Source organism: Felis catus, chromosome B2 (assembly GCF_018350175.1).
Source record: "Felis catus isolate Fca126 chromosome B2, F.catus_Fca126_mat1.0, whole genome shotgun sequence".
In the NCBI taxonomy this organism is placed as follows: Eukaryota; Metazoa; Chordata; class Mammalia; order Carnivora; family Felidae; genus Felis; species Felis catus.
Genome location: NC_058372.1, coordinates 97,896,554 through 97,919,784, shown reverse-complemented (window position 1 = coordinate 97,919,784; position 23,231 = coordinate 97,896,554). Strand labels below are relative to the sequence as shown.

At 38.5% G+C, this 23,231-nt stretch overlaps 1 protein-coding gene across 6 annotated transcripts in view; it reads right to left on the bottom strand.

Annotated features, from left to right (window-relative positions):
• The window catches only part of ARMC2 (armadillo repeat containing 2), a 128,881-nt gene that overhangs the window by 7,841 nt on the left and 97,809 nt on the right, over window positions 1-23,231 (bottom strand). For 4 of the 6 annotated variants that reach the window (XM_003986437.6, XM_045058611.1, XM_019831055.3 and 1 more), the window contains one exon: window positions 14,742-16,797. The exons of 1 other annotated variant lie outside the window; for it this stretch is intronic. In XM_003986437.6, coding sequence (XP_003986486.4) covers window positions 16,640-16,797 — 158 coding nt within the window. In that variant the 3' untranslated portion in view covers window positions 14,742-16,639. Of the gene's footprint in view, window positions 1-14,741; window positions 16,798-17,409; window positions 17,646-23,231 lie in introns of those variants that run through there. One more of the 6 variants, XM_019831054.3, reaches the window with a different exon arrangement.

The following is a 23,231-nucleotide window of genomic DNA, read 5'->3' as shown; positions in this document are numbered from 1 at the left end:
TAAGAGAGAGAGACAAATCAAGAAACAGATTCCTTATGAGCAATTATATGCCAATAAAATGGGCAATCTGGAAGAAATGGACAAATTCCTAGAAACATATACACTACCAAAACTGAAACAGGAAGAAATAGAAAATTTGAACAGACCAATAACCAGTAAGGAAATCGAGTTAGTAATAAAAAGTCTCCCAAAAAACAAGAGTCCAGGGCCAGATGGCTTTCCAGGGGAATTCTACCAAACATTTAAGGAAGAATTAACACCTATTCTTTTAAAGCTGTTCCAAAAAATAGAAATGGAAGGAAAACTTCCAAACTCTTTCTATGAAGCCAGCATTACCTTGATTTCAAAACCAGACAAGAGACCCCACTAAAAAAGGAGAACTATAGACCAATTTCCCTGATGAACATGGATGTAAAAGTCTTCAACAAGATACTACCTAACCAGATCCAACAATACATTAAAAAAATTATTCACCATGATAAAGTGGGATTTATACCTGGGATGAAGGGCTGGTTCAATATCTGCAAATCAATCAATATGATATATCATGTTAATAAAAGAAAGGACAAGAACCATATGATCCTCTCAATAGATGCAGAGAAAGCGTTTGACAAAATACAGCATACTTTCTTGATAAAAACCCTCAAGAAAGTAGGAATAGAGCATACATCAAGATCATAAAAGCCATATATGAAAGACCCACCGCTAATATCATCTTCCATGGGGAAAAACTGAGAGCTTTCCCCCTAAGGTCACGAACAAGACAGGGATGTCCACTCTCGCCACTGTTATTCAACATAGTATTGGAAGTCTTAGCCTCTGCAATCAGACAACACAAAGATACAAAAGGCATCCAAATCGGCCAGGAGGAGGTCAAACTTTCACTCTTCAAAGATGACATGATACTCTACATGGAAAACCCAAAAGATTCCACCAAAACACTGCTATAATTGATTCATGAATTCAGCAAAGTTGCAGGATATAAAATCAACGCACAGAAATCGGTTGCATTCCTATACACCAACAATGAAGCGACAGAAAGAGAAATCAAGGAATTGATCCCATTTACAGTTGCACCAAAACCCATAAAATACCTAGGAATAAATCTAACGAAAGAGGTGAAAAATCTATACACTGAAAACTAGAAAGTTTATGAAATAATTGAAGAAGACACACACACACACACACACACACACACCAAAAAAAAAAAAAAAAGGAAAAAAATTCCATGCTCCTGGATAGGAAGAATATTGTTAAAATGTTGATACCACCCAAAGCAATCTACATATTCAATGCAATCCCTATCAAAATAACACCATCATTCTTCACAGAGCTAGAACAAACAATCCTAAAATTTGTATGGAACCAGAAAATACCCCAAATAGCCAAAGCAATCTTGAAAAAGAAAACCAAAGCAGGAGGCATCACAATCCCGGACTTCAAGCTATACTACAAAGCTGTAATCATCAAGACAGTATGGTACTGGCATAAGAACAGACACTCAGATCAATGGAATAGAATAGAGAACCCAGAAATGGACCCACAAATATATGGCCAGTTAATCTTTGACAAAGCAGGAAAGACTATCCAATGGAATAAAGACAGTCTCTTCAGCAAATGGTGCTGGGAAAACTGGACAGCAACATGCAGAAGAATGAACCTGGACCACTTTCTTACACCATACACAAAAATAAGCTTAAAATTAATGAAAGATCTAAAAGTAAGACAGGAAGCCATCAAAATCCTCGAGGAGAAAGCAGGCAAAAACCTCTTTGGCCTTGGCCACAGCAACTTCTTACTCAACATGTCTCCAGAGGCAAGGGAAACAAAAGCAAAAATAAACTACTGGGACCTCATCAAAATAAAAAGCTTCTGCACAGTGAAGGAAACAATCAGCAAAACTAAAAGGCAACTGACAGAATGGGAGAAGATATTTGCAAATGACATATCAGATAAAGGGTTAGTATCTAAAATCTATAAAGAACTTATCAAACTCAACACCCAAAAAACAAATAATCCAGTGAAGAAATGGGCAAAAGACATGAACAGACACTTCTCCAAAGAAGACATCCAGATGGCCAACCGACATGAAAAAATGCTCAACATCACTCATCATCAGGGAAATACAAATCAAAACCACAATGAGATAACACCTTACACCAGTCAGAATGGCTAACATTAACAACTCAGGTAATGACAGATGTTGGTGAGGGTGCAGAGAAAGAGGATCTCTTTTGCATTGTTGGTGGGAATGCAAGCTGCTGCAGCCACTCTGGAAAACAGTATGGAGGTTCCTCAGAAAACTAAAAATAGAACTACCTTACAACTCAGCAACTGCACTAGTAGGCATTTATTCAGGTGATACAGGTGTGCTGTTTTGAAGAGACATATGCACCCCCATGTTTATAGCAGCACTATCAACAATAGCCAAAGTATGGAAAGAGCCCAAATGTCCATCAATGGATGAATGGATAAAGAAGTGGTATATATATATATATATATATATATACATACACACACACACACACACACACACACACACACACAATGGAGTATTACTTGGCAATCAAAAAGAATGAAATCTTGCCATTTGCAACTATGTGGATGGAACTGGAGGGTATTCTGCTAAGTGGAATTAGTCAGAGAAAGACAAAAATCATATGACTTCATTCATATGAGGACTTCAAGAGACAAAACAGACGAACATAAGGGAAGGGAAACAAAAATAATATAAAAACAGGGAGGGGGACAAAACAGAAGAGACTCACAAATATGGAGAACAAACTGAGGGTTACTGGAGGAGTTGTGGGAGGGGGGATGGGCTAAATGGGTAAGGGGCACTAAGGAATCTACTCCTGAAATCATTGTTGCACTACATGCTAACTAATTTGGATGTATATATATATTTTTTTCAACGTTTATTTATTTTTGGGACAGACAGAGACAGAGCATGAACGGGGGAGGGGCAGAGAGAGAGGGAGACACAGAATCGGAAACAGGCTCCAGGCTCCGGGCCATCAGCCCAGAGCCCGACGCGGGGCTCGAACTCACGGACCGCGAGATCGTGACCTGGCTGAAGTCGGACGCTTAACCGACTGCGCCACCCAGGCGCCCCTGGATGTATATTTAAAAAAATAAAAAATTAAATTAGAAAGAAAAGAAACAGACTCTTAATTATAGAGAACAAACCAGAAGGGAGATGGGTAGGCAGATGAGTTAAATAGGTGATGGGGATTAAGGAGTGCACTTCCTTGATGAGAACTGGGTGATGTATAGAAATGCTGAATCGCTATGTACACCTGAAACTAATATAAAATTGTATGTTAACTGGAATTAGAAAAAAAAAGTCATTACAGAGAACTATAGACCAATATCCCTGATGAATACTGATGCAAAAATCCTGAACGAAATACTAGCAAAAAAAAGTCAACAGCACATCAAAAGTGTGAAATAGGATTTATTCCTGGAATGCAAAGATGGTTCAACATACAACAAATGATCAATGCAATCCACCACATTAACAGAATGAAGGAAGGACCAAAAAAAAAAAAAAAAAAAAAGATTATCTTAATTCAGAAAAAGCATTTGACAATTTTAACACCCTTTCATGATTAAAAACACTCAACAAAGTAGAATTAGTAGGAAACTATCTGAATATAATAAAGCCCATATGTGAAAGGCCTATAACTAACATCACATTCAATGAAAAGACTGAAACTTTTCTTATAAGATCAGGAATACGACAAGGATCCCTACTTTTACCACTTCTATTCAACATTGTTTTCAAAGTCCTAGTCAGGACCATTAGGTAAGAAAAAGAAACAGTATTCAAATTGGAAAGGAAGAGTCAAATTATCTGTTTGTAAGTGACATGATCTTATATGCAGAAAACCCTAGAGATCACACACACACACACACACACACACACACACACACACACACACACCTATTAGAACTAGTAAATTCAGCAAAGTTGCAAGATACAAAATCAACACACAAAAATCCGTTGCATTTTTATACACTAAAAATGAACAATCTGAAAAGGAAATTAAGAAAACAGTTCCATTACAATAGCATCGAAAAGAATAAATAGAAGTTTCACCAAGATGAAAGATTTGTACATGGAAAACTACAATAAACTTCTGTGAGAAATTAAAGAAGACACAAATAAGTGGAAAAACATCTGTGTTCTTGGATTGAAAGACTTCAGGATATTGTTAAATCTACAGATTTAATGTAATCTTTTCAAAAATGCCATTTTTTGCAAGAATAGAGAAATCCATCCTAAAATTCATATGAAGTCTCAGAAGACCCCCAAAAGCCAAAACACCCTTGAGAAAGAACAAAGTAGGTTTATTCCAGAAAGATGGCAGAGTGAAGGGGTCTTGAGCTTACCTCCTCCCGTGGACATATCATGGCAATAGCTACATATAATGCAACTCACCCTCAAAACAACCTGAAGAATGGCAGAATACATCTGTGACACTTAAACATATAAAGAAGAAACCACAGTGAGAAAGGTAGGAGAAGAGACGTGGTCAGGAATGAAACCTCCAAGACAGCCATCCATAGCAGGAGGGATATCACAGGTGCAGATGTCCTCCCTGAAGAGTAAAAAGACTAAGCCCCACACTGGACATCCCAGCCCTGAAGACTTGCACTAAGGAAACAAGCACTCATAACAAATGGATTTGAAAATCAGTGAGGCTTAACTCCAGGAGAGCTGGAAGGCTATAGGAAACAGAGACTTGGCTCTTAAAGGGCCAGTGCTATATCACTCTTTCTAAAACCCAGCACAAAAACAGCAGTTTAAAATTGCTTGGATTATACATGAAGGAGATTAACTAATTTTATGGTATGTGCCAGAGAGGCAGGCATATGTAGGAGCTTTCTCCAGGAACAGAAATGCAAATTGGCACCATTTTTCTTGCCTACCTTCAGCCTAGCTGGCCAGAAGCTGGGAGGAGCCAGTTCTATTGTTTTCCATCTACCTTGCTAACACTGCTCATGGTGCCCTGGAGTTTCTCTGAGGACCCACCTCAAGTAGGCACCCCTCCGAAATTGGCTCCTGTCCCACCACACCTGAGTTGGGACCAGTATCCCCCCAGAGTCACTAGTGCCCCACCAAACCCCGTAGGCAGCCCTAGCAAGAATGGTACCCTTCCAAAGCAAATCCTTCCCTAAGAAATTGGAGAGCCCCACCCACCAGCATGCTCACAATGGTCATGCCAGTCATTGCAGCCAGTCACTCTGGTGGGGGGAGGTCTGTCCACCAGTGCACCTGTAATAGTTATGCCAGTCATTATAGTCACCCACCCCGGGAACCAACCCTGCCCACCAGTGTGCACACAGCAGTTGTGTCATAATGGGAGAGCACATGCAGCCCACACAGGGGACACCCAAGAGCACCTGCTTCTGGTGACCAGGGAGGATTGTGCTACTGTGCCCCACAGGACACTCACTGTCTACATAAGGTCACTCTTTTCAAGACCAGGAGATGTAGCTAACCTACCTAATACATAGAAACAAACACAGAGAGTTAGACAAAATGAGGACACCGAAGAATATGTTCTAAGTAAAAGAATAAGACAAAAAGCTCAGAAAAAGAACTAAGCAAAATGGAGGTAAGCAATCTATCTGATAAAGAAATCAAAGGAATGGTCATAAAGATACTTAACAGATTTAAGACAAGAGTAGATGAACTCAGTGAGAACTTCAACAAGGAGATAGAAAATATTAAAAAAAAAAGAACCAATCAGAACTGAAGAATATAATAACTGAAATGAAAAATACCCTAGAGGAAATCAACAGATTAAAGGATAGAGAAGAACGGATCAGTGATCTGGAAGACAGAGTAATGGAAAGCATCCGTGCTGAACAGCAAGAAGAAAAAAATTTTTTTAAATGAGGACATGCTAAGGGAACTCTGCAACAACATCAAAAATAATAACATTTGCCTTAGAGGGGTCCCAGAAGGAGAAGAGAGGAAATAAAGGAACAGAAAACTTGTTTGAAGAAATAATAGCTGAAAACTTCCCCAACATGAGGAAGGAGGCAGACGTCCAAGTCTAAGAATCACAGAGCACCTCAAAAAAGTTGAACCCAAGGAGGTCCATACCAGGACATATAAAAATTAAAATGTCAAAAATTAAAGATAAGGAGAGAATCTTAAAAGCAGCAAGAAAAAAGAAAATAGTTATAAGGGAAATCCCATAAGGCTATCAGCTGGTTTTTCAACAGAAACTCGGCAGGCCAGAAAGGAGTGAGTGGCATGATATAGTCAGTGCTGAGAGGAAAAAATCCTACAGCCAAGAATACTCCACCTGGCGAGGTTATCATTCAGAAATGAAGGAAAGATAGAGTTTCCCAGACAAAAGTCAGAGTTCATCACCACTAAACATTAGAAGAAATGTTAAAAGGACATCTTAATTTTTTTTAATTTTATTTTGATTTTGTTTTTAATGTTTATTTATCTTTGAGAGAGAGACACACAGTGTGCGCAGGGTAGGGGCAGAGAGAGAGGGAGACACAGACTCTGAAGTAGGCTCCAGGCTCTGAGCTGTCAAGACAGAGCCCCATGCAAGGCTCAAACCCATGAACCGTGAGATCGTGACCTGAGCTGAAGTCGGATGGTCAACAAACTGAGCCACTGAAGCACCCCAGAAGGGCACATTTAAATGGAAATGAAAAGGTCATACCTAGAAGTTAGAAAATTATGGAAGAAAAAAATTCACCAGTAAAAGCAAACATATAAAGATATAGATCAATCACTTATAAAACTAGCATATAGGTGAAAAGATAAAAAGTTGTACAATTATATCTATAAAAATTAGTTAAGGATACATGAAATAAAAATATGTAAAACATGATATCATATACACACATGGGGTAAAACATGCATGGTGTAAAAATGTAGTGCTTTTATTTATTTACTTACTTATTTATTTATTTATTTATTTATTTATTTATTTATTTATTTATTTTAATTTTTTTTTTCAACATTTATTTATTTTTGGGACAGAGAGAGACAGAGCATGAACGGGGAGGGGCAGAGAGAGAGGGAGACACAGAATCGGAAACAGGCTCCAGGCTCTGAGCCATCAGCCCAGAGCCCTACGCGGGGCTCAAACTCCCGGACTGCGAGATCGTGACCTGGCTGAAGTCGGACGCTTAACCGACTGCGCCACCTAGGCGCCCCTATTTATTTTTTTTTAACGTTTATTTTTGAGAGAGAGAGAGAGAGACAGAGCATGAACAGGGGAGGGTGAGAGAGAGGGAGAGACAGAATCCAAAACAGGCTCCAGGCTCTGAGCTGTCAGCACAGAGCCTGACGCAGGGTTCGAACTCATGGACCGCGAGATCATGACCTGAGCTGAAGTCAGCTGCTTAACCGACTGAGCCACCCAGGCGCCCCAGTGTAGTGCTTTTAAAATGTGTTTGAACTGGGGCACCTGGGTGGCTCAGTTGGTTGGGCATCCAACTTCAGCTCGGGTCATGATCTCATGGTTTGTGGGTTTGATCCCCACATCAGGCTCTGTGCTGATAGTTCAGAGCCTAGAGCCTGCTTCAGATTCTGTGTCTCCCTCTCTCTCTCTCTCTCTGCCCCACCCCTGCTTGCACTCTTCTCTCAAAAATGAATGTTTAAAAATAAATTAAATAAAATAAAAAATAAAATGTGTTTGAACTTCAGCAACCATCAACTTAATATAGACTGCTATATATCTAGGATGGTAAATATGAACCTCATGATAACCACAAACTAAAAGCCTATAATAGATACACAAATAATAAAGAGAAAGGAATCCAACCATAACACTAAAGAAAGTCATCAAATTACAAGAGACAAGTATAAGAGAAGAAAAAAGGAACAGAGAACTATAAAAACCAGAAAACAATTAACAACATAGCAACAGGTACATACTTACCAATAATTAAATGAGCTAAATACTCCAATCAAAGGACTGAATGGATTAAAAAAAAAGAAAATCCACTTATATGTTGCCTACAAGAGACTCATTTCACACCTAAGGACACATAGAAACTGAAAGTAAAGGGATAGAGAAAGATATTCCATGAAATTGAAGTGGAAAACAAGCAGGGGGAGCAATGCTTATATATCAAAATAGACTTTAGAAACAAAAACTGTAACAAAACACAAAGAAGGGCATTACAAAATGATGAAGGGATCAATCTAACACGAAGATATAACAATTATAAATATCTATGCACGCCTACATAGGAGCACATAAATATGTAAAACGAATACAACAGACATAAAGAAATTGACAGCAAAACAATAACAGTAGAAGACTTTAATGTCTTGCTTACATCAAGAGATAGATCATCCAGACAGAAAAGTCAATAAGGAAACAGTGGCTTTGAATGACACAGAGCAGGTGAACTTAACAGATACATACAGAACATTCCATCCAAACAAAGCAGAATACACTTCTTTTCAAGTGCACATGGAACATTCTCCAGGATAGATCACATATTAGGCCACAAAACAATTTTCAGTAAATTTAACATTAAAAACCTATCAAGCATGTTTTCTGTACATAACACTATGAAACTAGAAATCAATTACAAGAAAAAAAAACTAGAAGAAACACAAATAAGTGGAGGCTAAACCTGCTACTAAACATCCAATGAGTCAATGAAGAAATGAAAAAGGAAATAAAAAAAATACCTGGAACAAATGAAAATGGGAAACGATGGTTCAAAATCTTTTGGGATGCAGCAAAAGCATTTCTAAGAAGGAAGTTTAGAGCAATTCAGGTCTACCTCAAGGAACATGAAAAACTTCAAATAAGCAATATAACCTCTCACCTAAAGGAATCAGAAAAAGAACAAATCCCACTCTTAATAGAAGGAAGAAAAAAATAAAAAGATCAGAGTGGAAATAAGTAGAGACTTAAAAATAAATCAATTAAACTAAACGCTGGTTCTTTGAAAAGATAAAACTTTAGCCAGACTCATCAAGAAAAAAAGAGAGGACTCAAGAATAAAATTAGAAATAAAAGAGGAGAACTGACACCATATATAGACAAAGGATAATTAGAGGCTACTATGCAAAACTATATGCCAACAAATTGGACAAACTAGTGGAAATGGATAAATCCTGGAAACACAATACTCCAAGACTAAATCAGGAAGAAACAGAAAATTTGAATAGACTGATTACTAGCAACAAAACTGAGTCAGTAATCAACTCCCAACAATAACAAAAAAGTCCAGGACCAGATGGCTTCACGGGTGAATTCTACCAAACATTTAAAGATGAGCTAATACCTTAAACTATTCCAAAAAAAATACAAGAATGCTTCCAGATTCATTCTATAAGGCCAGCATTACCCTTATACCAAAACCAGACAAAGACACTACAAAAAAAAAATTATAGACCAATATCCCTGATGAACATGAATGCAAATATCCTCAGCAAAATTTTGGCAAACTGAATTCAAAAATACATTTATAAAGTCTCACTTATCACCATCAAGTGGAATTTATTTCAGGGATGCAAGGGTATTCAATATCTGCAAATCAGTCAACATGACACCATATTAACAAAATGAACGATAAAAAATATATATATACAACCATCTCAATAGCTGCACAAAAAGCATTTGACAAAATTCAACACCTGTTCATGATTAAAAACTCTCAACAAAGAGGGTGTAGAGGGAACATCCCTCAAAATATTAAAAGCCATATATGACAAACCCACAGCTAACATACTCAATGGTGAAAAATTAAACCTTTTCCTCCAAGACTAGGAACAAGACAAAGACGTTCACTTTCATCACTTTCATTCAATATAGTACTGGAGGTCTCTAGCCACAGCAATCAGACAACAAATAAAAGGCACCTAAATTGGTAAGGAAAAAGTAAAACTATCACTATTTTCAGAGGATATGATACCATATATAGAAAAGCCTAAAGACTTCACCAAAAACCTAGTATAACTAATAAATGAGTTGAGTAAAGTTGCAAGATACAAAATTAATATGCAGAAATATGTTGCAATGCTATACACTAATAACAAAATAGCAGAAAGAGAAATTAAGAAACAATCCTATTTACAATTGCATCAAAAAGAATAAAATAATCAAGACAGCATGGTATTGGCACAAAAACAGACACATAGACCAATGGAATAGAATAGAAACCCCAGAACTAGACCCACAAACGTATGGCCAACTAATCTTTGACAAAGCAGGAAAGAACATCCAATGGAAAAAAGACAGTCTCTTTAACAAATGGTGCTGGGAGAACTGGACAGCAACATGCAGAAGGTTGAAACTAGACCACTTTCTCACACCATTCACAAAAATAAACTCAAAATGGATAAAGGACCTGAATGTGAGACAGGAAACCATCAAAACCCTAGAGGAGAAAGCAGGAAAAGACCTCTCTGACCTCAGCCGTAGCAATCTCTTACTCGACACATCCCCAAAGGCAAGGGAATTAAAAGCAAAAATGAATTACTGGGACCTTATGAAGATAAAAAGCTTCTGCACAGCAAAGGAAACAACCAACAAAACTAAAAGGCAACCAGCGGAATGGGAAAAGATATTTGCAAATGACATATCGGACAAAGGGCTAGTATCCAAAATCTATAAAGAGCTCACCAAACTCCACACCCGAAAAACAAATAACCCAGTGAAGAAATGGGCAGAAAACATGAATAGACACTTCTCTAAAGAAGGCATCCGGATGGCCAACAGGCACATGAAAAGATGCTCAACGTCACTCCTCATCAGGGAAATACAAATCAAAACCACACTCAGATATCACCTCACGCCAGTCAGAGTGGTCAAAATGAACAAATCAGGAGACTATAGATGCTGGAGAGGATGTGGAGAATCGGGAACCCTCTTGCACTGTTGGTGGGAATGCAAATTGGTGCAGCTGCTCTGGAAAGCAGTGTGGAGGTTCCTCAGAAAATTAAAAATAGACCTACCCTATGACCCAGCAATAGCACTGCTAGGAATTTACCCAAGGGATACAGGAGTACTGATGCATAGGGGCACTTGTACCCCAATGTTTACAGCAGCACTCTCAACAATAGCCAAATTGTGGAAAGAGCCTAAATGTCCATCAACTGATGAATGGATAAAGAAATTGTGGTTTATATACACAATGGAATTCTACGTGGCAATGAGAAAGAATGAAATCTGGCCTTTTGTAGCAACGTGGATGGAACTGGAGAGTGTTATGCTAAGTGAAATAAGCCATACAGAGAAAGACAGATACCATATGGTTTCACCCTTATGTGGATCTTGAGAAACTTAACAGAAACCCATGGGGGAGGGGAAGGAAAAAAAAAAAAAAGAGGTTAGAGTGGGAGAGAGCCAAAGCATAAGAGACTGTTAAAAACTGCGAACAAACTGAGGGTTGATGGGGGGTGGGAGGGAGGGGAGGGTGGGTGATGGGTATTGAGGAGGGCACCTTTTGGGATGAGCACTGGGTGTTGTATGGAAACCAATTTGACAATAAATTTCATATATTGAAAAAAAATAAATTAAAAAAAATAAATTAAAAAAAAAGAATAAAATAACCTAGGTGAAAGATATGTACCTTGAAAACGATAAGATGTTAATGAAAAAAACTGAAGACAGTACAAATAAATAGAAAGACATACCATGCTCATGAACTGGAAGGATATTATTAGAATGTCCACATTACCAAAGCAATCTACAGATTCAATGCAATTTCTATCAAAATAACAATATTATTTTTCACAGAACTAGAAGAAAAAAAATCTTAAAATTTCTGTGCAACCACAAAAGATCCCAAATAGCCAAATCAATCTTGAGAAGAACAAAGCTAGAGGTATCACAACCTCAGATTCAAACTACACTACAAAGTAATCAAAACAATGTGGAACTGGCACAAAAACAGACACTTAGATCCTAACAGAACAGAATAGAGAGCCCAGAAATAAACCCACACTTATATGGTCAATTAACCCATGACAAAAGAGGCAAGAATACACAGTGGGGAAAAGACAGTCTCTTCAATAAATGGTGTTGTGAAAACTGGACAGCTACATGCAAAAGAATAAAACTGGACCACTTTCTTACACCATACACAAAAATAAACTCAAAATGGATTAAAGACCTAAATGTAAAATCTGAAACCATAAAACTCCTAAAAGAAAATATAGGCAGTAAACTCATGGATGTCAGTCTTAGTAATATTTTTCTGGATTGGTCTCTTTAGGTAAGGGAAACAAAAGCAAAAATAAACTGTTGGATTATATCAAACTAAAAAGCTTTTGCACAGTGAAGGAAACCATGAACACAAAACAACATACTGATTGGGGAAGACACTTGCAAATCCTATATCCAGTAAGGGGTTAATATCCAAAATATATAAAGAACTCCGACAACTCAACACCAAACAAACAAACAAACAAAAACAAAACACAAAGAATCTGATTCAATAATGGGCAGAGGACCTGAACAGACATCTTTCCAAAGACATACAAATGGCCAACAGACACATGAAAAGATGCTCAACACCACTAATCAGGAAAATCCAAATCAAAACAATGAGATAGCACCTCATACCACACAGAAAGGCTATTATCAAAAGGACGAGAACTAACAAGTGTTGGCAAAGATGGGGAGAAAAGGGGACCCTCATGCACTTTTGGGAATGTAAATTGGTGCAGTCACTATGTGAAGCAGTACGGAGGTTCCTTAAAAAATTAAAAATAGAAATGTCATACAATCAAGTAATTCCACTACTGGGTATTTACTCAAAGAAAAAGAAAACACTAATTTGAAAAGATATATGCACCCCTATGTTTATTGCAGCATTGTTTACAGTAGCCAAGTTATGGAAGCAACCTAAGCATCCACTGATAGATGAATAAAGAAGATGTGGTATATATACACAATGGAATATTAGTGGGCAGTAAAAAAAAATGAAATCTTGCTATTTGCAGCAACATGGATGGACCTAAAGGGTATTATGCTAAGTGAAATAAATCAGACATAGAAAGACAAATACTGTATGATTTCACTTATATGTGGAATCTAAAAAACAAGTGAACAAGCAAATAAAAAACAGAAACAGACTAATAAATACAGAGAACAATCTGGCAACTGCCAGAGATGAGGACATGGGAGTATGGGCAAGGTAGGTAAAAGGGATTAAGAGGTACAAACCTCCAGTTATAAAGAACTTATGGGGATGAAAAGTACAACATAGGTAATATAGTCAATGATGTTATTCATAACTTTGTATGATGACAGATGGTAACTACATTTATTTTGGTGAGCATTTTGTAATGTAAATAATTGTTGAATCATTATGCTGTACACATGAAGCTAATATAATATGGTAGGTCAACTATACTTCCATTAAAAAAAAAAAGTTGGAGGTCTCACATGTCCTGATTTAAAAATACATTACAAAGTTATAGTAATCAAAGCAGTGTGGTACTGACATAAAGACAGACATACAGAGCAATGGAATAGAACAGAGAGCCCAGAAATAAACCTTCATGTGTATGGTCAAATTAAGCACAAGCGTGCCAGGACTGTTCAATGAGGAAAAGACAATCACTTTAATAAATGGTGCTCAGAAAACTAGATATCCACATGCAAGAGAATGAAGTTGGACCCTTACTTTATACCATACACAAAAATTAATTAAATGTATCAAATACCTACATATAAGAACTATAAAACTCCTAGGAGAAAACATAGGGAAAAAGCTTCAGGACATTGGGTTTGTCAATGATTTATTGGATATAACACCAAAAGCAAAGGCAAAAGAAACAACAGACCAATGGAACTACATCAAACTTAAAAACTTCTGTGTATCAATGGGGCACCTGGCTTGTTCAGTCAGTAGAACATGTGGCTCTTAATTTTGGGGTCATGAGTTTGAGCCCCATGACAGGCATACATAAAAACAAACAAAAAACTTCTGTGCATCAAAAGGCACAATCAACAGTGAAAAGACAACCTATGGAAGGAGAGAAAATATTTGCAAATCATATACTTGATAAGGGATTAATAGCCAAAATATATAAAGAACTCCTTCAACTCAACAACAAAAAACCCAAACAGACCGACTAAAAAACGGGCAAAGGACTTGAATGGACATTAATCCAGGAATGATATATAAACAGTCAACAAACAGATGAAAATACACTCAACATCACTGACTATTAGAGAAATGCAAATAAAAACCACAATGACATTATCACTTTACACCCATTATGATGATTACTATAAAAAACAAATCACAAGCATTGGCAAAGATATGAAGAAATTTGAACCTTTGTGCACTGTTGGTGGTAATGTAAAATGGTGGAGCCTCAATGGAAAACATTATAGATATTCCCCCAAAATTAAAAATAGAACTACTATACGATCCAGTAATTCCACTTCTGGGTATATACCCAAAAGAGTTGAAAGGAGGAGGATCTCAAAGAGCTATTTACACACCATGTTCACAGCAGAATTATTCACAATAGCTATGAGGTACAAGCAACCCAAATGTCCACTGATGGATGACTGGATAAACAAAATGTGGCATATACATACAAGGAAATATTATTCAGCTTTAAAAAGGAAGAACATCCTGTCACATGCTTCAACAAGAATCAACTTTGAGGACATTAGGCTAAGTTAAATAAGCCAGTACAAAAAGACAAGTATCATATGATTCCACTTATGTGAGGTATCTAATCAAAGTCATAGAAACAGAAAGTAGAAGGGTGGTTGCTAGGAGCTGGGGGGAAGAGGAAATGGGGATTTTTTTTTTTTTTAATGAATATAGTTTTAGTTTTGCAAGACGAAAAAGTTCTAGAGCTCTGTTGCAGAGCAATGTGAATATACCTAACACTACTAAACTGCACACTTAAAAATAGTATGGTAAATTTTATGTGTTTTTTTAATCACTTAAAAAAAAAAACAAGGGTGCCTGGCTCAGTCAGTAGAGCATGTGACTCTTGATCTCAGGGCTGTGATTTTGAGCTTCATGTACAGTGTAGAGATCCCTAAAAAAATATTTTTAAAAAGCGAAGGGGAAGGCAGATAGGTGGTTCCAAAAGGTCCAGCTTGCACATGAGTGTGAGGGTGAAGAGTTTATATGGAGAATAGGAATAATGGTATTCCACCATGAGTTATTATATTAGTTATAAATACTGAGGGGGCTGTTTTGGGGGAGAAATAGTTTGATCTTTTTCAGTGAAAGTAGAATATATGGCCTGCTATGGATTAAAAAAAAGAAAAAAAAAGAAGAAAAAAAAAAAGAAAAAAAAGAAAAAAAAAAAAGACTTAGACCCTTAAATGGTTTTGAGAGATCAGCCCCTCAGACTATACAATAAGGTATACAATAAGTGTCCCTAGGGGATTTTGCTAAGCCCTTGTCAGAGACTAGGCCCAGACTAGAAGGGCCCTTGGAAAGTCTATTTATTCCTGAAAATTTAGATATTATATTCTAATGGTCTTTGAGAGCCCATCCAGTCTGGAGTACATGCCCTCTTCCCATTAGTCTTGGTATTTTGTAGGGTGAGAGATGAGCCATTCATAACAGCTTTTCTCCAAGCAGAGTAGTGCATCTGCTTTTATTTCCAAATCTTCATTTGGCTAATATAGAATAATAATCTCAATTTCTTTGGTTTTTATCATTTTTTCAAAGGCCAAACTTACCCTGCAAAGAATAGTAAACTAAAAAATTACCATCACCATGCTATAATTTATTGAGCACCTACTTACACATCAGACACTATGCTAGGCAACTTGCCCATTTAATGTTTTTGTTATTTTCCCAAACTGCACTAGAATAAAACATTCCTATTTTACTATTCCCATTTTACAGTTGAAGTTAAAGAAATTAAGTTGCTCGCCCAAGGTCCACACAGGAGATAGCTAGGATTCAAGCTGAGATCTGCCATTTACCTAAGCCTATACCCTTTTGAGGATGTTCTATCACCTCCCTAATCACAGAGAGTTACAACTAGAAGGACTGTGTGGTCTAGTCATTTTATTTCAAATGAAAATAAAGAGGTAAAATACTCCCTTTTTCATCTATTTTACTTATTTAATAGAGTAGATTGCCCAAAGCAGGTGTCTCTAAATTTTTCTGCTTACTCCCGCTCTTAACATGAAAACAAGAAAAATACTGGTACCTGACCAGAAAATTATTATTAGAGGACAAAGAATTAGTACAGACGGTTATGTAGTGATGTGGTCCTCACAGTGTTGATCACCGTTCTGCCCAGATACAAAATCTAGGAGTCTTCATTGCATGGTTCACTTACTGAACTGACAAACACTTAAATTCCAAAGTTGTTAAATCCAGATTTTAAGACTGGAACCGAAGTATTTAATACAGAATAGAAGAAGAAGTCATGTGCTTTGAAAAACTGTGAATATATTTTCATCTTACATTTCTCATAGCAGAGAGCACATTTATATTCATTTTTCCATAATACCTACCTAACGAGAAGAAATGCCTATTTCTTCTAAGATACTTAGACTACTCACTAAAATCAGTATCTGAAAAACTTTCACTATTTGTCCATACTGAAAAACAAATGTTCATGCATGTTACCACTCTGTAAGAATGAAGGAGACCTGACTTCTTGCTTCTGTTGTTAATCTACATCACGTTAGAAAGAAGGAATAGGCAGTGGTTCCAGGAAGGTATGATGACTCTGAATTCGGTTCAGGAGCTGCTGGGCCACAGGTTTGAATTCTGTTTCCCACTGGAGTTTGTGATAGTTTTTTAGGTCTTGATCAAAACTGCCATCCAGTGCTAGTTCTTCATCTGCACCCAAAAAATTAAAATTACAGCAATTATTTTGGCATGTAATCCTACTGGTTAAAGTTTAAATTTTGATGGCATAAGTTAAATTCATCCTGGGTCATCTCTAATCTCAATATAACACAGATATGATTTGAGGGTTACATTTGTTTTTTATAGGAGTAATTCTTGGGGCACCTGCATGGTCCAGTGCCCAACTCTTGATTTCGGCTCAGATCATGACATTCCGGTTTGTGAGATCGAGCCCAGAGTTGGGCTCCACACTGGTTGTGGAGCCTGCTGAAGATTCATGCTCTCCCTCTTGCCGTCCCCCACTCGCTCTCTCTTTCAAAATAAATAAATAAATTTAAAAATTAAAAAAAAAAGTAGTAGTTCTTCACTATAAAAGGAGTAGTTCTTCACTATAAAAGTAGTTCTTCACTATAGAAGTAGTTCTTCACTATAAAAAGGACAATAATCTTCTCAAAAGAAAAAAAAAAATCCTGGATTAAGTTGAGCTCTTATTTCAACTAATCCCCAAGTGTTTATATCCACATCCAAAAGTCAGATCACAGTTTCTCAGGAGAAACAAAATATTAATAGATATTCCTTATCTGCACATTAGAAAAGTGAATTACTTCAGTGGTTGACAGATCTAAAAGGAGTCAGGAAATCTTTTCGGAAAGTAACAGTTGAATTTGACACTTGATTTGAAAATCAATTTTGCTGGCTTTAAAGCAGCCTCAGTGTACTTCTTTGTAAAGGCCCCTATGCTCTCGCCAATAACAGTCAAAAGTGGGAGACTTTGAGAATCTGAAGTAGTGAAGTAGTATTAGAATCCCAAGTGAGTCCACGTATAATGTAGGAAAGCACTAGTAAAAAAAAAAAAAAAAATTACAACCTTAATTTGCTTCTTATTCCAAGGGCACCCTGAATTCTGTAAACACTGAAAGTCTATCCAACCCAAATAGGAAGATAAATGGCCACTAAGCGTTCTGTGCCAATATTTTGCTTGTTTATATTGGGCCTCACACCCCGTATGTGAAGGATTTTAGGAAAATGGATTGGCCTGCTGGTCAGAAGACTGGCTCTTCCACTTCCTAGGTCTGTGGCTGAGGCAGACATGGTAAGTGGTAACCACCAAGCCCTAAAATGACCACAAATATTGCTACTTACAATAACTTGCAAACTTTTTAATAGGGCCAATTAAAATCCCATTATCAAATGCTTCATTACTGTTTACATCAAATTGTCTGCACTGTGTATCTTCATATATCCCTTGTACCTTGGCACTGTTGGTGTTAGTGTCAGTACCCTGAGTAAGATAAGGCAGCCTGCAATCCCAGTTTGGACCTCCCCCACCTCTCCTCCAACCAAGAGGACAGCCGTGCCGCTCAGAGATAAGTTCTGGACAGACACAAACACTTCAGCAAGGCACTCCCTTTGAGGCACTCCCAGCTCCTGTAGGCAAACCTGGACCTCCCCACCCACAAGCTAACCAGGGCCTCGAGGGGAAGAGAATGCCGACGGCCTTCTGGGCCTTCAAAGCCAATATTGAGCTACTTCCAGACATGAGAAGCCTGAGAGATTTCTCGATCCTCTTCCTGCTCACTCTTTTCCAGGTTTTCTGAGCACAAACTCATGTCGGACGATGAATTCTCTTATTTAATGCCCTTCTTTCCAAAGAGGCTTAGGGCTGCCGGCTGCCCAGGCACTTGGCAGTTCCTTCCTCTGCACAGGTTTTAGTTGGATTTAGTGGATTTAGCAAATCTCTATTTGGGTGTTTTAGGGCTTTTTTCAATCTAATGTCAAGACTGTGTTACTTTTCTTGAGGTCTGGCCTATGATTAGTTAATCCACCCTCGAACCCTATTAATTGTAAATTGGTTTAGACAAGGAAACAAAAGTGGCCCAACAGCTACAAGTAAAAGCAAAAAGCAGTCTGAAGTTTGAAAGTAAATACAGCAAATACATAAGAAAGTGCCCTACTACACTAGATATTATATTTTGGAATGTGTAGTCTTTGCAGTAAAGAATAGCAGAGGGGGCGCCTGGATGGCTCATTCGGTTGAGCGTCTGACTTTGGCTCAGGTCATGATCTTGCTGTTCTTGAGTTCACACCCTTCATTGGGCTCTGTGCTGACAGCTCAGAGCCTGGACGCTGCTTTGGATTCTGTGTCTCCCTCTCTCCCTGCCCCTCCCCCACTCATGCTCTCTCTCTCCATCAAAAATAAACATTAAAAAAAATTTTTTTTAAGGAACAATAGCAGAGGCAAATTTAAGAACAATTTATATCTATGATTTTCAAACTCTTGACTGACCTAAAAGATACATACATCAGGACTGTACATTATGACTTACATATTTATTTACAATTAACAACCATTTCACAATAGAATACTTAGTCTTACTGCATGTAATATATTCTGATATTTTCTTTCTTTGCTACCACCTCATTTTTTTAAAGATGTTGGACATAGGATGGAAAGCACTGATTTTGATAACCAATCATTCTTAAGCTTTCTGTGTGAACAGCATACTTCTAATACTAGAATTTAAAGGAAAGTTTTAGAAAGTTATAGAAAGGAGTAAAGAACCCAAAACAATAAATTCCTCAGTGATCATTATATCATGATTTCTGTTGTAGTTTAAGTATCCTGCAGCATCAATTAAAGCTTCTCTTACTTCACTATCTTCCAGTTTTCTGTTCAGCACCAGGTAGCTCTAAGAAGGTTGGATTATTTTCCTATTATAAGGCCCAGTCCTCACAGTCCATGCTCTTCAGTGTGGACTTGTTAATGTCATCCTTTTTTTTCTTCTAATTTTTTTAGAAAAACATTTTTAAGTAACCTCTACTTAAAACATGGGGCTTGAACTCACAACCCTGAGATCAAGAGTTGGATGCTCCACTGACTGAGCCAGCCAGGAGCCCCTTTAATGTGATCCTTTAACTTGAACACCAGGCCTCACTCTACCCCTTGTCTCACAGCCTAGGTGCTAAGTTGAACATATGTTACGATGAACATAAAATAACCTGTGTTCTTTGTGTTAATAAACTGCACACACTGATCACCAGTTACCAGCTCTCCTGAGAGAAGCTCATGGTAGAACAGTGTGCCAGACTTGGGTACATCACTTAAAATAAACATCAAGATAAACACACTACTGATGAGTTTATAAGAAGTGACTGCAATACATCAGGACGTTTCAGACAATTTTAAGCTACTTTCCAAAAAGAACATCAACGTCCCAATGTCCCAACCATGTTAAGGACCCTTACTTTCTCCTTTTTTTGTCTTTCCTCAGTCACCCATAAAAGAAAAAAAAAAAAAAAGTTGGCTAACTTCTATTACTGTATCAATTGCCTTGTTGTTATTTCTAAAAGCAGTGCACGCTTCAATGTGGGCTTTGTGATTTAACAGCTCATTCTGTTTTCAAAATGGCCAGCTTTTTAGCTATCTGTGTGAAACAACTGGAATTCCAGTACACTCTCACTCACCTATCCATACTAATTGCTGCGTCCTGGCTGGTCAGACATACTACAGCCCTGTCAGAGGTAAGGGTCTGAGGCTGGCACCGCACAGGCAAACACCAGGAAAGAGCTCAGTCCTTAGAATTTGTAAGGAGGGCCCAGTGATCACGTGAGAAATCCCTGACACACTGTGGCTCCCTGATCAAATGTGTTCATTTTTGCTCTCCACACCACAGTTCCCTTCCATGGGTTTGGGTGAGGATTTACAAAGTTAGTCAATCAGAGCACCTGGGTGGCTCAGTCTGTTAAACATCTGACTCTTGATCTTGGCTCAAGTCATGATCTTATGGCTCCTGGGACCGAGCCCCGCCTCCGGCTCTGTACTGACAGAACAGAGCCTGCTCGGAATTCTCTCTCTCCTGCTCATGCTCTCTCCTTCTCTCTCACTCACAAAATAAAAAAACTTGAGAGAAAGAAAGAAAGAAAGAAAGAAAGCAAGCAAGCAAGCAAGCCAATCTACAGGCATTTATCAAGGACCTACTTCATATGAGGCAATATCATTTCCCTAAAGTGGTTCAGTTGGAGTGGGGAAACAAGATAAAAGTTACAAAACAATAACACAGGAGAAGTTACACAGTTCACGATTGCTATTTAAGAAGTACAGATTTCCTATGAGTACACTGTGGGCTTGAAAAGCTGTGTGAGAAGGGTCTGCAGGGACGGGCAGCACCTGGCTGGGATAGGCACATGCAAAGGCTCAGAGGTTGGGGAAACACAAGGAGAAGCCTGCCCTGGTTCTAAGGGCAGCCTGAGGGAGGGGCTACTAGAATGAAGTGCCTGCCGGGTACTGCATTCTGCTGAGAAGCTGCCCGTGCCCACATGGGGTTTAAGGGGGCCCTTATGTGAGGCACCTGGGTTACTCGGTCAGTTAAGCACCTGATTTCGGCTCAGGTCATGATCTCACGGTTCGTGAGTCAGAGCCCCACATCGGGCTCTGTGCTCACAGCTGGGAGCCTGGAGCCTGCTTCGAAGTCTGTGTCTCCCTGTCTCTCTGCCCCTCCCCCACTTGCACTCTGTCTCTCTCAAAAATGAATAAACTTCAGAACAAATTTTTTTTAATTAAAAAAAAATTCAAAGGGGCCCATATGTAACATGTCCCCACCATTTTGTTATTTATGGTTGACCGCTCTGGACCTATGTGCCAGGGAAGGAAGCCACAGGTAGGCTGTGGTACAGGCAGCTGCTGCCTTAGCCCTGAAAGCCCTACACCCCAAGGGAGTGATTCAGGAAAGCAACCACACCTCTTCCCCAAACAGGAGACGCATAGAAAGACGTGCCAACAACAGAGGAGACACATGCTGAGGGCAGCACTAAGAAGCCTCGAGAGAGTTGAAGCCATGACCAAGCAGGAGCCTCTAGGGACTTTTTGCATCACAGCAGAGACCGAGCAGAGTTGAGTCTCAAGCAGGGTGGAGCAGATGATGGCCTGCCACTGAAGGGGTCACTCAGGGACTCTGGTTTCATCTGGAACGACCTTCTAGGTCCTGAGTGCCCCTCCAGCAGGCTTTGGGCAATGTGCTTATTTCCTGGCTTCCTTCTTCCCTGTGCACCCTTCCCTGAAACTCCTTCACTGAGCAGGTAGGGGTTCTCAAGCCTGGCTGCATAGCAAACTCACCTGTGGAACTTTGAAAAAAACACAGACAATTGGCCTCACCCTGGAGTTCCTCAATCAGCATGCCTGGGGATGGGGCCAGGACAAGAGTGTGTGTTTTTTAAATTCCACACCCAATTCCAATGTTCTGCCCCACTTGAGAACTGAATTAAGGCAAGTTGAGCACAGACTTCTGCTCCTGGCAACCTGAGAAAGCTCAGTGTTACCAGAGCAGACTGTGAACCTCAGTGATTTAAAGTCATGTTCATTTTTTTTTCTTACTCCTACACCCACAAAATTATATTTACCTGAAAAGAGCAAATTTCACATCCATCTAGCAATCCTGATTCTTTCAAGTAACTTCTGGTTCTGAGTTCCTGTTTAATAACATTGTTACAACACTTAGCATTTACAAAGCACTTTCACAGCCCTGTTTTGAGGACTCCTTGTGTGTCAGGTACTCTATCAGGCTCTCTGTACAATGTCTCCTCCTTTATATTCTAACAACTCCATAAAGTGCCCATCAATGGTCCCTAGCTTAGAGATGAAAAAATATAAATTCAGGGAGGTTAAGCCCAACATTAAAAGTTTATATGTGACAAAAGCAAGGGCTGAAACTCAGAACGGTGTGCTATGGGCCCTGTGGTCTTTCCATTATGCACTCAGATGCTTATTTGATCCTCACTACTCCCCAGAGCAGGGCTAGGGTTATCATGTCCCCATCTCAGAGATGAAAAGACAGGTCCTGAAATTCTCTGGTCAAATCACACCACAAGAAAACACCAGCATTGGAATCCACAGCTTCTGAGCCACACTGAGAGCTTCCACATGGCCTTGCAGATGCAACACGGTGGCTGGGCAATGGTACAGACATGGTCTCCATTTTGAGAAAAAGGATTATTGAAAACATTCACTTATTTAAGTCATTGTTTTTAGACCTAACCCAGAATGAAAAAAATTCTCCTAAAAAAACTTTTTTTTTAACATAAGAAACTATCCTTTCCTTTGATTTGTATCAGTGATTTCTTCCCTTTCAATGATCTGAACCCCACTGCAATGTCAAATAATTTCACAGACCCTCCTCCACATAACATAGTTGCTAATTAAAATGTATAGATCCATTAAAACCATGACTTGAGAGTAACTTTTAGCCATATTTTATCAATTCCAACGTTATACATTTTTAAACAACACCAATAATTTATGCTCACATCTGGTATTTAGGCAGTTTATAAAAAAATTCAGAAAAGAAAAAAATGAGAAAAGCCACAGAAAAAAACCATGACAGAATCCAATGAGTTGGAGTCCTTGTGTCCCCATTGCAAATAACATTCTG